At 40.8% G+C, this 13,610-nt stretch overlaps 1 protein-coding gene across 3 annotated transcripts in view; it reads left to right on the top strand.

Moving 5' to 3' along the window:
• Positions 1–13,610, top strand: part of fcho2 (FCH and mu domain containing endocytic adaptor 2) — a 48,259-nt gene that overhangs the window by 24,410 nt on the left and 10,239 nt on the right. For 2 of the 3 annotated variants that reach the window (XM_085359953.1, XM_085359950.1), the window contains exons 8-18: positions 1,547–1,643; positions 4,784–4,828; positions 4,951–5,017; positions 5,117–5,141; positions 5,376–5,426; positions 6,071–6,130; positions 6,286–6,459; positions 8,692–8,716; positions 10,079–10,118; positions 10,822–10,907; positions 12,142–12,231. In XM_085359953.1, the coding sequence (XP_085216079.1) occupies positions 1,547–1,643; positions 4,784–4,828; positions 4,951–5,017; positions 5,117–5,141; positions 5,376–5,426; positions 6,071–6,130; positions 6,286–6,459; positions 8,692–8,716; positions 10,079–10,118; positions 10,822–10,907; positions 12,142–12,231 (760 nt within the window). The remainder of the gene's footprint in view (positions 1–1,546; positions 1,644–4,783; positions 4,829–4,950; positions 5,018–5,116; positions 5,142–5,375; positions 5,427–6,070; positions 6,131–6,285; positions 6,460–8,691; positions 8,717–10,078; positions 10,119–10,821; positions 10,908–12,141; positions 12,232–13,610) is intronic. The other variant, XM_085359951.1, reaches the window with a different exon arrangement.

Genomic DNA, 13,610 nt, shown 5'->3' with positions numbered 1-13,610 from the left:
CTCCACCTCGCCACAGGGGCCCGGAGGGCAAACACATATGTGTGCGTATGCGTGTTTTCGATAGTGGAGCCACTCTGCGCTTACAGTATCACGCAAATCTAAATGGTTTTGTTGAGATGGCTCAGTCAGTCAGTTTCACTTCCCCCTCACTAAACACACAAGCACATACGCACATCCAAAACACACAAGCAAACACTATCCTTCCTCTCACACTACCCAAAGGGTATCTCAGTGCCAGCAACAATGATGCAACCTGACACAAGAGAATGCCAGTAAAGTACAGTATTTCTCCGCATGCAAAATAAACAAAACAAATGGTTTTAAATGCCGACCAAAGGCAACACAGCTCATATTACTGAGGAACAGCAGGAAGCTCTCCGTTCCTGTATATCATAAAGCAAGTGGCAGCACTAACCTATTGCTAACCATTCCTATCATCTGGGGGGGGCAACGGTCAGTATTTTGGGGCTTTCAGTCGAGGCTTCTTGGTGTGTTCATACAGTACTTGTCAGTAGAAGTCGGACCACAAACAGACTACTGCTGAAACCCAGAAAATCTCCAGTCTCACAAATTTTGTTACTTGTGTCAGATATGTGCTCATAAAGATTATTAAGCGAATGACACTGGTTTCTGTCATGTTATAATCAAACATATTGACATTAAAAGCAGTCATTAAGTTTAATGTGCCTCATTATAAATGACCTATCAAACAGAGCAGTTTCTCCTTGTTTAATTGATTCAGTTATGCAGAGAAAATGTTTAACAAGAGGAGTCCAAAATTGCATACGTCTGCCAAGGCAGTAAATTAACCTTCATGGCATGCATCAGTTGAGCCTCTGGATCCAAAAGGATGTCCCCTCTGTGATATTTACTTGTCTCTCCCATTTTTTTTTCTCTATTAAATATATTTGTCTGCAAAGTTATGATTTGAAAAGCAACAAATGCTTTCTGGATTCCTGCATTCTGATGGGCTCCAAAAGTCACTTCTGACTTGGGCCAAGCCCCGGGTCAAAACTTTTTGAATAATTGTGCCCACAAACAAACAGACAAAGCAAACTGCTCACACCCCCCTCATTTTGCATGGAGGTAATAACGTGAATCACTGAGTTGAGGGGGGGTTCTAACAGCGCTGTAGCTACACTAAAGATCAATGCTTGGCTTGTGATACTGAGGTTTTTTTCATTTGTGTAGGTATTTGCTTGCAGAGGGTAAAGACCTTTTTTTTTCAACTTTTAAGTACATTGTAACTGAGCTGTATAGCTACTGCACAGTGAAAAAACAGGCCAGATTTTAGAGGAAAATATAATCTGGCTTTGCAGGCAGCACTTAAATATGCACATCATCTTCTTATCACACTTTAAGAGAAATGTTACCTGGCAAGTGGTCCCAAATGACCTCTTTTATACAAGTAACAAACAAACTCTACCATTAGTTGACCAACTCGCTCTAAGCACTACATCAGTTAAAAATCACCACAACCTCATTTAAAGAAGACTATAAATTTTAAGATCATGGGTAAATCTGATTTCTTTTTGAACCTTTCCAGGTCCACCATGAATTTGTGAGGAACATCGAGAACACATCAGTTGAGAGCTTAATCCAGAAACTGGCTGAAAGCAAAGGAACGGGCAAAGAGAGACCAGGTAAGCCGCCGGGGTCCTGTATGTTTTATTTAGAGTAATTTATATTTTTCAGTGTCTGTACTGTGTGTTAAGAAATTGTTGCCAGGGGGTATGGGGGGCTTCTTTCTGACCCAGGCTTGTGGAGAGGGGAGGGGTATATAGAGAGGGGCAATTAGTGGTAGGAGAGAGGGCCATCAGAGTCAATCACAGTAATCTGCTGTAAAGGTAGGCAGGCTTGGCATTCCAGTAAGCATGTGACACACCGGGGGCTTTGCTGTGTTCACAGGCTAAGCAGGCATAACCAACTTCTTCAGGAGGTCAGGGCTCAACAATAACTCTTGTGTAAACTTTGCCATGCCACAATAATCAAGGGAAAACTCCACAGACACTTTTGGCTCCACTCCCTTACCTCCCTCTCATTCACGCACACGCACTCATTCCCTTATCTCCTTGGTCGATATTTTCCTTCTTTTACAGCGTCTCTGACGTATTGTTTTTTTTTTCTGGCATTAGCCTCTGTAGTCTCATCATGCAACATAGCTCAATATTACAAGCTGCCCTTGTGCACTTGTACTACATCACGTCAGGTCACGGGCGCAGAGGGGTCACCTCTGCTGTGTTTGTGTGTACACAAACGGTGACCCCCTGTGTCCAGACGCTGCATCTAAGAAGTGGTGGCCTTCATTTGTTTGGACAGCAGTATTAATTGACGCTTAAAAAAAACGGTCAGAAAATTCCTTCCCCGTATCAAACGCGTTCATTAGGAATTGCTCACCAGCCCTGGCCCTGTCAGAAAAATAACCCGTCTGTCCCCGTGATGAAATAGCTGAACGGCTGGCCGGTCTGGAGCCTTTAGAGAGAGAGAGAGAGAGGTTGAATAAACTTTCTATTGCGGAAACAATCCCAAAGTGACACGCTGCGAGGCAGGGGGGGTTGGCGTGTTCAACGATATCCAGCTGAGCTGTCAACTGGCGGCGGGCCAGACACGCAAACCACTCCACCCCTCTCTCTGGCTCCCAGTTGCCATGTGAAGCATATGCAATTTGAAAAAAAAAAAAATCCATCTTCCTCTCATGCGTGACTGCATGCTTCCCTCACAGAGAGTAGAAAGAAAAGAAACATCTTCCCCTGTATAAACAAAGTCGTCTGTCTGTTTAGGAGATGCTTAAACAGTTCCTAATGTCTGTCCAGATTTAGGTAATATTCATGCATCTGGTGTTTAGACATTTTCGGCTGTTTGTGTGGATAAATATTGTCAGATGGGATCGCAGGATGCCGGTGGCAAAGAATTCCTGCTCTGCTTGGGTCTCATGCAGATTCCTACAGCCTTTTTTTTTTTAAACATCCCGATGGCACAGGGTAATCTTTCAACCCCGTCCACTACTTTTGTTTGACTATTTTTACCACTGATGGGTAAATAAACACTGATGTCATAAGTTAATGATGTGTTTCTTCTTCTTCTCCTTATAAAAAACACCCAAAAAAGCAACACTCGACATATATTCACATGTTCTTAAAGCTGATTGAACAGGGATGATGAAATTATCTCTCGCCTCCTTCTGTGAGTCTTCTTGAATGAGCACGCCAGGGCTGCTTTGATTGGCACGAAGCTCTCACTCACTCAAAACCCACAACAGCCCTCCGTGCCGCCGCTGTGTGTTTGCCAGCAGTGCTGAAGCACGATATTGCATAGTAGAGTAGATCGGTCATCGGTGAGCTTTATCCACTCCACTTGCTCGCATGCCTCTCGTGACTCGCCGCTTCCCTGCGCTTCAGTCGGCATCGCACACTCAGAACAATGCGTCGATTCTGCTCGTGACTGGCCTCTTCTTGGTGGTGGTGGGGGGCAGGGGACTGCATTGGACTGCTGCTGTGTATATTTTGAGTTAAAATATCATTAGCTTTGTTGTTTTCAGGTCAAGCCCTGTTAGTGTATTGCAGATTTCGCCGGAGGGTCCTGCCCCATCTTTCTTTCTCTGTATATCTTTCTGTGCCTCCTGTTAATCTTGTGTACACTCTTAAGCTTTCTAGGTATGTGCAGTATATCACCCATTTCTTTCATGTCACGCATTTTAAGAGCTAATAGTCATAGTCACATTGCCATTTAAAACCATTAATTAACCACTGTTTGTTTAATTGTGTACCTAAGAAGGCGTGAGTCTTTTAAATGGATTGTAACTACACACGAATACAGAGGCACGCACCGCCTGATCTAGTGGATTTGGCTGATTGACACGTACACGCATTGCATGCCTTACTTCTCATTTGTGTGTGTGTGAGTGCCTACTCGGCGTGACAATCAAAGTGCAGGGCGTTAGAGGCAAATATGCATAATTGACGAGGAGTAAATTAGGCGTAAACGTTGTTGTTTTTTGTTTTCTCATCATTTAAATGACGTGTCCAAATAGCCAAAAACTATTTGGTTTTTTGTTGCTGTTGTTTTTGTCCATATAAATTCATGGCTGGTTTCACTCCAAATGATGCACTGATCAATTGCTGGAACCGATTTAAGGATTTGCCTGTTAGCCAAGGATGTTTCAGCGATTTCAGTCGATCATGTTTGTTTGTTTATGGTTTGTTCTTTCTCTCGCCGTTTTCTACATGTGGGAGTGAAGGAGAAAAGGGCGTTACTTAAAGCTCAAGAGCAGATTTGTCTGAGTGTCTTTAAACACTTCAGCGCATGTAATCTTGCACTCGCTTGTCTTTTTCGTAGTAGGGTTTAGTAACTGTGCGTGTGTCACGCGGCCGGGTTTAGTTTCACCGCAGTTTAGCCTTCACACCTGCCGCTTGCTGAAAATACCCGAGCTCCTGCAAGGATTTGGAATTGGTTCATGGTTGCGGTGAGGTTTTGTGCTTAGAAGCGTCTCTCTGTGAGGAAGATTATGTGACGGTGTAGAGTGGGGCTTCGTGTCAACCAGGAGGGATTGTGCCATCTCTGTAAGGGCCACCAGACACACAGTTGACTCTGCTATTGACCCTGTCTGCCCTCTGGGAGCAGCCTAGCTTTGTTTGTATACACTCGCTGCATTGCACGGCAGACTGCGTGTGTGTGTGTGTGTGTGTCTGTGTGATCATTGCGTGATTCACATTCACAACGTTCACAGCAGTGGGTCATTGACCCTTTGTATGTCAAATGAACCTAAATGATTTTTTTTTTTTAGGACCCATTGAGTTTGAGGAGTGCAATGTAGCTATTGCTGCTGAAGGTAAGCCTTTTTGTAAAAGAAGAAACACATTTGAGGGACACAAATATTAAATATGTCTGAAAACTGATGCTTTTTAAATAAATCTGTGGTTAAAGCTCTTCATTTTTTTAATATGTATTAAGGAGCCAAACCCAGAAGAAGAAAACTATTAATCCCAGGTCGGAGGAAAGACAAGGACACAGACTCTACGTGAGTAGAGACTCGTATTTCCAGTCCACAGCACAATTTATGCATCTTCACTCATCTTCACTTCTTAGTCATGATCACGTGACCATTTGTGTCTTCCAGGGAGTCGACAGAAGTCGAGGCTGCTGTGAGTATAACTTTCACCGACGCAGACCGCGACTATAATCTTTGAGTTTCACCCTGTTGTGTTATCTTGATTTCAGACAGCAGGAGGTGGAAAACATCTTCGTTCGTTTATCGCCATGTTCTGTTTTAATGATTTTCCGGTCACTTTCTCCATCTCTCTGTTCCCGTTCGTTTCGGTTTTTTGTGGATGTGCTTGTTCACGTATTCATGTATTCATCCCTCTCTGTGCTTGTAGAACACCGCCAATGGTGCTCCGCCTGGATACTTTGCAGACATCCAGAATGCTGTAAGCAAGCTATTAACGTCACTCTTACACATAGTGTCTCTTTCTAACACATGCGCAGCAAATATTCATACTGACATAGATAATGCATTTCATTAAAAATCTTAATATCCTACAAAACGTGTCCCTAATGGTATAAGGTGTTGTGTGATTCCGCTGAATTTACAGGGCTCTCAAATTTGGTTGTGTAGGATGAGATAGTGAAAAATCACCATAATATCACCCCTTTAACCCGGTCTTTATTTGTTTTAGGTTGTTTTATGTATCTATAAATATGTGTACTGATTTTCAATTGTAGTATATTTTTTATTATTTAAAGCCTCAACATGAATGATTGTACCCATTCATTTACAACAAATTTATATCTAAGCAAAAACACCATTTTAGACTTAATTGGAATTTTTTGCCTTTTGAAGTTAGGTATTAATCAACCTTCTTTTTAAAATGTATCATTTACAATTTAACATGAAGTTTTAGCAATTTTCTGAACAAATTGACAAAATAAAGTTATTTTTATCTAGTTTGAAATGAGCAGCATAAAGAAAAGATGCGTTAACAAAGGATTTCATCCTGTAAAATTAACTTTGTGTTAACTCAAAATAAATTGTGGAAGAAAGGAAAATCGTATCCTGCTTGTGTTTTTGCAGAATGTTCCTCAAGTTGATGAAGAGGGTTTCTGCATCAGACCAGAAGTAAATGAAAACGATATCCTTTTTTGTTTGTCTCAGCGCCAGGCTCGCTTGTTAGGCACGTTGGAGTTGTTGAGGTTTTTTTTAAACAAGGCTAAATGAAACTCAGATTTATGCCCATGTTTCTGATCTGAGGTTGTTGCCATTATCCTCCTTAACTTCTCTGCTCACATGCCAAAGAGAATTCCTTCTACTCGTCCAGCGACTCGGAGGATGAAGACGAACCCAGGAAGTTCCACGTGCAGATCAAGCCCGTTCAGCCAAACAACGGCGTTCATCAGAACCAAGCCAACATCGATGAGCTCAAGGCCTCCATTGGAAACATCATCCTGTCGCCTTCAACCTCGGTACGGCTCGTGACACTGATAGCACACCAAATAGTAAAATCCTCAAAGATAAACTTGTTGCTACCTTGCCCTGCTGCAGAAGGAGGCTGCTCTGCTTGTGTAACACTAGAGGGCATCACGAGAATGTAAAAACGTCCCCTCGTAGGGCAGATTAAACTGCCATTTATCAAAGGTGTTTCCCATTGGTTACTCTTTCTTGAAGCTATTATTTTTTACATTGAAAAGCTTTATGTTTATTTTACATGCTATATTGTTTTCTTATTCATTGAGGTTCATGTTTGTGCAATTTTTTCTTTTTCTTTTTTTCTTAGAATTTAGATTAATATCAAGCAACATTAGGATCACTTATTCTTTCATCTTCTTTTTTCAAATATTAAGAACTCAGAAACAATTTTTGAGTTAAGTGTGTGATGTTGCTGTTTCTTACTCTCGCGCGCGCACACACACACACACTCTCAGCTCTTTAGGGAATGTTTTACAGCAATGCTCTGCAGTCTGCACACATACACACGATCTGTGACCTCAGTCATGGAGCTCTCCATTCAAGTCCTTGTCCCTCATCATCTCTCAGTCTCTGAATCACTCTCTGGCGCTCCATGAAAATAGCCACTGTCGTTAAACTTTAAAACCACTACGGCTTGTGTGCAAACGCACAGCCTGTGTGCACTGAGCTGCTGTTGTTAATAGTGTTGTGGAGCGGCCGAGAGGGGCACGCTCAGTGTTGCTAAGGGGGTCTAGTGGGTTTCACCCGCCTCGCTCCCTGGCTGCACCATTAACCGATTGTCACGGCATCCTCTTTCCCAACTTTGGCCGTCTCTCTCAGCCTCAGCTCTCATTGCTTTTCCTCCTCGCCATTTGCGTCGTATCTCACTCTGTTTTTCCCCCCTCTCGTTTCTTTCTTTGGTTTTAGTCTTTGGGTTTTATTGAAGCCCATTTATTCTAGACAGGACTCTGTTGTGGTTATTTATGAATACTTTATGGGGTTCGTTACGTAGTTTTGACAAATGTTCCCCCCCCCCCCACCGACATTAATTATAAAGATAACTTTCAAGCTTACAGAGATGTTTTTTCTATTAAGTGCAAAAAAATAAATAATTTCGATTGGGAGTTTTAACCTCAAACCTTGTCTGTCACCGATTTGTAGTTAAACCCACCCTTACATTCTCGTCTCTGTCACTACTGATTTGAATTGAAATACCAGCGTAGTCTTTAGATTGTATATGCCCTCCTTTTGTTTATTTTCTGCTCCCTCTGCCTATTTTATATTTACACAAAGCTGAAAACATATACTCCATCCAAGATGATGACAAACATTGCATCATCTGGTGTGAATTATTGATAGATTTTCTTCCCCCATCAGTGCTCATTTTTCTGTCTTTTTTTTTTTCATTTCTCCTCCTGTTTCGTTTCCCCTCCACGGTGTTCCCTTTATTGAAATAGCAATGGAAGTCGTGTGTGTGTGTGTGTGTGGCCAGCAATAGCCATAATTGAACCCATTTGCCGCTTAGCGCCTGTGGGACTAAACCCTGGCCTCGCAGCTCAACGGCAGTTAAATGCTTTTGCTATGTTCCTTAAACCCATTTTGTTTCTTTTTTTTGTCTCCCCCCGTCTCCAACCTGACCTTTATTCTTGTAAGAAATAAATTCTTCGCCGAAAGTGTTGGACCTGAAGAGTGCATCTCACATAGGTTGTGTTAACGCAGTTGGACCCGGGAAGATTTATGTCGCAGGAAAAGGAGAAAAAAAAAGAATCTGTAAAGGAAGCTGGTGAAGAGTTTGAGGCACGCTCTGTGCTGTCTCTGACTGATCGTTATATGGGATTACGTACACGGTTTTGTGCTGCTGAATTTTTCACCCTAGGTTTAATGTCTGGTATGTGTGAGTCGAGAGTAGTCCTGTGATTTACTGTCTTGAACTCTAAGTGGAAAAAATTCCCTTTGCCATTGGGAATAATTAATAATACAATTTTGACCAGTGTTAACACGTATTTTAATAGGTATTTGCTTTTTTTTTTTTTAATCCCCAGAGAAAGTTAGGGATCCATTCAGCATCGCATTGCACTTTGTAGATCAATTCTCCCTTCGTGAAGTCCAGTTTGAAGAGCGCGAACACCTCTTTCTTGTCCTTTTTGTCCTTTTGTTAACAAGTAAACAAAGTTCTGACATGTATCGGTTAGTAATTGGCTTTGGGATATATGCATCTTTGATTAATCATTGTCTGTTTTTGCTTTCAGGGACAGATGCGGAGGAACCAGTCCAGTGAGTATTTTTTTTCTTCCAGACCTTTTCTTTATCTGTGTTGCTACATGACTGTGAAGGATGAAGTGGAGGGGGGCTCGACTGCACAACTCCTCGACCACGTTTTTCCTGGCCCGGGTTGTTTTTAAAGGGGTTGTCTTTAAGAGGGAAAATCCAGAAATCTAGCCAAAACCAACACATCCCAAGAAAAAGTAAATAACTGTTCCCTTCTATAAATCTGAGCTCGGGGGATATTTCCCTCCAATGGTACAAATAAGATTAATTGCTTAATTAACTGTTTATGTTTGGACATGTCAGAAATGATCTTTTCCCTTCTGCAAGCTGGCACAGTTGTGGGAGTTTTGCTGAATTTGTGTATGTCCCCAAGAGCTTATGAAAACGTGTTTGTTGTACTCCACGAGGTCTTTGATAAAAGAAGCGTAAAAGCACTGATTATTCACCCAGAAAGTTTTTTTAATCTTCTTTTTATCTTGTTTTTCTTTTTATTACTTTGTTTTTATAGTCAGTGTTTGTATGAGACTTAATGATAATCCCATTCGCTTTCTGCAACCCACACACTGATAGCATTTACATCAATTTGCAAAAATTAGTAGCATTGATAGATGTATACTTTACATGCGCTCAGGGATCACAGGAGTGTCTACAGTAAGGTCTAAGACTAAGGGCTTCGGTGAGTATTTTTTCACTACAGTAGTTGGCCTGCAACCCTTCCTTCCCCTCCACTTTTAAAATGTCTTCCACAGCCCTCATCGCTGTCCCTTCCTGGGAGCCTTTCATACAGCTTCTGAAGCCAGCTGACCCCCCAGCTAACATCACTGACTCACTGAAAACTTTCAGTTTCTGAATTTGAAGGACTTAAATACACGTGTGGTTTTAAATCTGGGTCCTCTCAGCAGTACCTTTTTACTTCTAGTGCTTGAAGTGCTGCTTCAGGTCGCTTATATGGATCTTTTCAATGTAAGGCAGCGCTTTAAAGCAGGGGAACAAAAGAACAGGGCATTTCCTGATTAGTTGCTTCATCCCTTGTTTTAAAGTGGTACCACCATATTGAACATACAGCATAACCTCCTGTGTTAACTCTTTTGCAGTATTTGGATGAAAGTTCAAAAAAACATTTTACAAAGCAGAAATAAGAAAATTAAACACCTGTATCTAACCTTACTGCAAATATATATATTTTCAGTGGTACTGTAGGTGGTGGTTTAATTTTTTTTTTTTAATGGGGAAAAAATCTGGTTTAAGGTTTAATTATCAAATATCTTTTTTTAAATTTGATTTTGAGTAACTTGCTGTGTATTTGCTGTCACCACTCTGTTAAGAACTGCGGGCCTGACTTTTCTGTTTGTTTTTCTCTTGCTTCAGGTGATGAGCTAGGAAAACCCAGAGTGCCAACATCATTCGAGTGAGTACTGGAGTAAAACATCAAACCTTTGCCTGCTCAGTGCCAATGATCATATTTTTCTTTATGTTTGCGCCGTCTGTGAACATTTCAGTTATTATTATTATTATTATTATTATTACCTCTGCCAAGGAGGTTATGTTTTTGGTAGCATTTATGTCTGTGTCATTCTGTCTGTAAACACAATAGGTCGAAAAGTGTTAAAGGAACTATTGTAAAACTTTTTAACAGTGTAGAGTGGAGTGATGTTAACCATCCACTGAAAGTTGGCTTACATACACCAAAAGGTCAACTTGACAAAAAGAAACTATGCTTCTTACAAGTGTAGTGTGCAAATAGAAAGTACCATGCAAAGATTTAAAATATCATGTCACAGTTGACCTCTAACCTCTCCTTCAAGGTCAGTAGATTGTGATCTGAAGATCAAAGTGATAAATAATGCTATATAGACCTATTTAAAATCTGTCATGCTGCCCTTATCTGATTTTTACCGCACTACAAAAGAACAAAGAAAACAAAATGAACATATCCAAAATAAAATACTATTCCCTTAAAAGTAAACACTGCCCAGAGAGAGAGCTGCATTGGTGGAGGTTTCGCGCTCTCTGAGTGCTTCTTGTTTTATACTGAATCCAAATGTGCTGCTTTATATTAGAAAGGTGACGTCCGTTTATTTGACTTTCTCTTTCTCTCGTAACTACGGCAGGCTGACTAACAACGACCTTCTGTCTCTGGATCCTTTAAGTCCAGCTCAGGCCATCAGATCTTCCTCCGCTGTGTCATCATCGGCAGGTAACCCACAGACAGTTTGTGTTTGAAATGATTTGTTACAGCAGAAGCATATAATTAAAGTTGATCACTTCCTGCAAATATTAAATTACAGAAACTGGGTAATAGTGAGTGGCAAACGAGTAGTGATGGAACAGTTGTTCCAGTGGTTGACTGTCCAGCGGGCACCGTGTGGGGTGGGATCTGGCTTCATATGACTATCACTGCCTTATTTCCATAATAAAAAATAAAACATATTATCCATTTATTTATAACAAAGGTAAAAAAGTTGCAGTTGACTGTTATTTCAATTAGAGAAATGCCAATCCTCTTAGTAAAACTGCATGCAATTAACCCAGGGCCTGCTGCAGACTGAGAATGCTTTTCAAATATTACCTCTGGTTACATGAAAATCTGAGTAGTCTAACTTCAACAAGCAGCTATGCTACAACAGTTCAGGTTTTTACTCATTAACTTGTCACTCAGTTTTTTCTTCCGAGCTACTTAATTTGAAGCCTCTCCTTTAGTTTAGTCCGGAAACAGAAGCCTAAAATTACCAAATTATTAGAGTTTGTAGGCTTTTTCCCCACTTTGCATTTTCCCGGTGTAATTTTTCACCATTTTCTACAAATCAAACAGTCACTCCACCCTCCCGCAAGAAATTTGAGTGCATTTAACATCACCACATTCACCAGCATTTAGCTTGTTTCTCATGGATTTACATGTGCAACACCAATGTTTAAAGAGAGTGACATTGTCATTGACCCATTGCCTAGGTTAAGCATAATCCACAGTTAATTGGCACCTAGTTGGGGTCAAAGGGTCAGCTATAAAGCTCGCTGGCACGTATGTTGTCAAACAGAATCTTGTTACTGTCAAAGGTCTTGGCTTTAAAGTCAAAATAGCATCAAAAAGTGCCCTGATTAAGATACACTGACGGGAATTAAATCCCAGCTTTCAGCATGTTAAATCTCAGTTTATACACTGCAGTGGTATTACCAACCCCATATGCACACATCACACATCAAACAAGTGTAATCTGAGAAGTGTTTAAAGGGTTTTATTTTATTTATTTTTTTTATGTAAATATATATGGCACGTGTCTGTTTATTTTGTGGTCATGGATTTTATTGTGTTTTTAGTTTTTGTCCATTTACTTTCTCCTTTTATTGTTTCATTATAATGTTATTCTTTACATTTTTTCTTTTAAATGACTTGCTTTATTGTTGGCTTGATTATTTTCACCTGTTCTTGTCAGACCTTGCCTCTATCTTCTTTTCAAACCCTCCATCTCCACCTTTTCTGGTGAATGACTCAGACTCAGATGTCTTTCTGCCAGAGACATCAGGTAAAGTTTGTTTGCCCTGTTCATCAGAGAGAAGCTGAAATTAATTTTTTTTTCAAACAGCACCAGACATCAACCGCTTTTCTTTTTCTTTTTTCTTTTTGCATGGCATATATCTTTATATAAGGGTTTTTTTTTTCCATTTCATCTTAACTAAACCTTGGAGTGCATTCTACTTCACATGTGACTCATGCTGCCTATGATAATCAGGATGTGTTTCCATAAGCTTATCTAAAATCAGGGTCACCACCTGGCACATTTATTGCTAATAAGAGGATATGTTTTAGTTTCAAATATGTGTGGTATTTCTGTAAGAATGCGACAACAGGCTAGGCTACAGACTGTGGATACACAGAGTTTCTGTGTAACTAAAGCTCTTTGATAGCTATAGTGAATATTCACAGTCCTGTTAGTGCTACACTGAAGTGAATGTAACAATAGCCAGTAGATTGTCTTCTCGTAATTGAAATTTACTCAGATTTTAAGCAACTGTAAATAGATGTACAGTGGCTTGCAAAAGTATTCGGCCCTCTTGAACTTTTCCACATTTTCTCACATTACAGCCACAAACATGAATCAATTTTATTGGAATTCCACGTGAAAGACCAACACAAAGTGGTGTACACGTGAGAAGTGGAACGAAAATCAGACATGATTCCAAACATTTTCTACAAATAAATAACTGCAAAGTGGGGTGTGTGTAATTATTCAGCCCCCTTTGGTCTGAGTGCAGTCAGTTGCCCAGTTGACATTGCCTGATGAGTGCTAATGACTAAATAGAGTGCACCTGTGTGTGTAATCTAATGTCAGTACAAATACAGCTGCTCTGTGACGGCCTCAGAGGTTGTCTAAGAGCAACAGCACCGTGAAGTCCAAAGAACACAACAGACAGGTCAGGGATAAAGTTATTGAGAAATTTAAAGCAGGCTTAGGCTACAAAAAGATTTCCCAAGCCTTGAACATCCCACGGAGCACTGTTCAAGCTATCATTCAGAAATGGAAGGAGTATGGCACAACTGTGAACCTACCAAGACAAGGCCGTCCACCTAAACTCACAGGCCGAACAAGGAGAGCGCTGATCAGAAATGCAGCCAAGAGGCCCATGGTGACTCTGGACGAGCTGCAGAGATCTACAGCTCAGGTGGGGGAATCTGTCCATAGGACAACTATTAGTCATGCACTGCACAAAGTTGGCCTTTATGGAAGAGTGGCAAGAAGAAAGCCATTGTTAACAGAAAACCATAAGAAGTCCCGTTTGCAGTTTGCCACAAGCCATGTGGGGACACAGCAAACATGTGGAAGAAGGTGCTCTGGTCAGATGAGACCAGAATGGAACTTTTTGTCCAAAATGCAAAACGCTGTGTGTGGTGGAAAACTAACAC

This window comes from Diplotaxodon limnothrissa, linkage group LG7 (genome assembly GCF_057381915.1).
Source record: "Diplotaxodon limnothrissa isolate DT_005_m linkage group LG7, D_limnothrissa_male_GT1.1, whole genome shotgun sequence".
Taxonomy (NCBI): Eukaryota; Metazoa; Chordata; class Actinopteri; order Cichliformes; family Cichlidae; genus Diplotaxodon; species Diplotaxodon limnothrissa.
The sequence above is the reverse complement of the archived record's forward strand: the minus strand, read 5'-3'. Positions and strand labels throughout refer to the sequence as shown.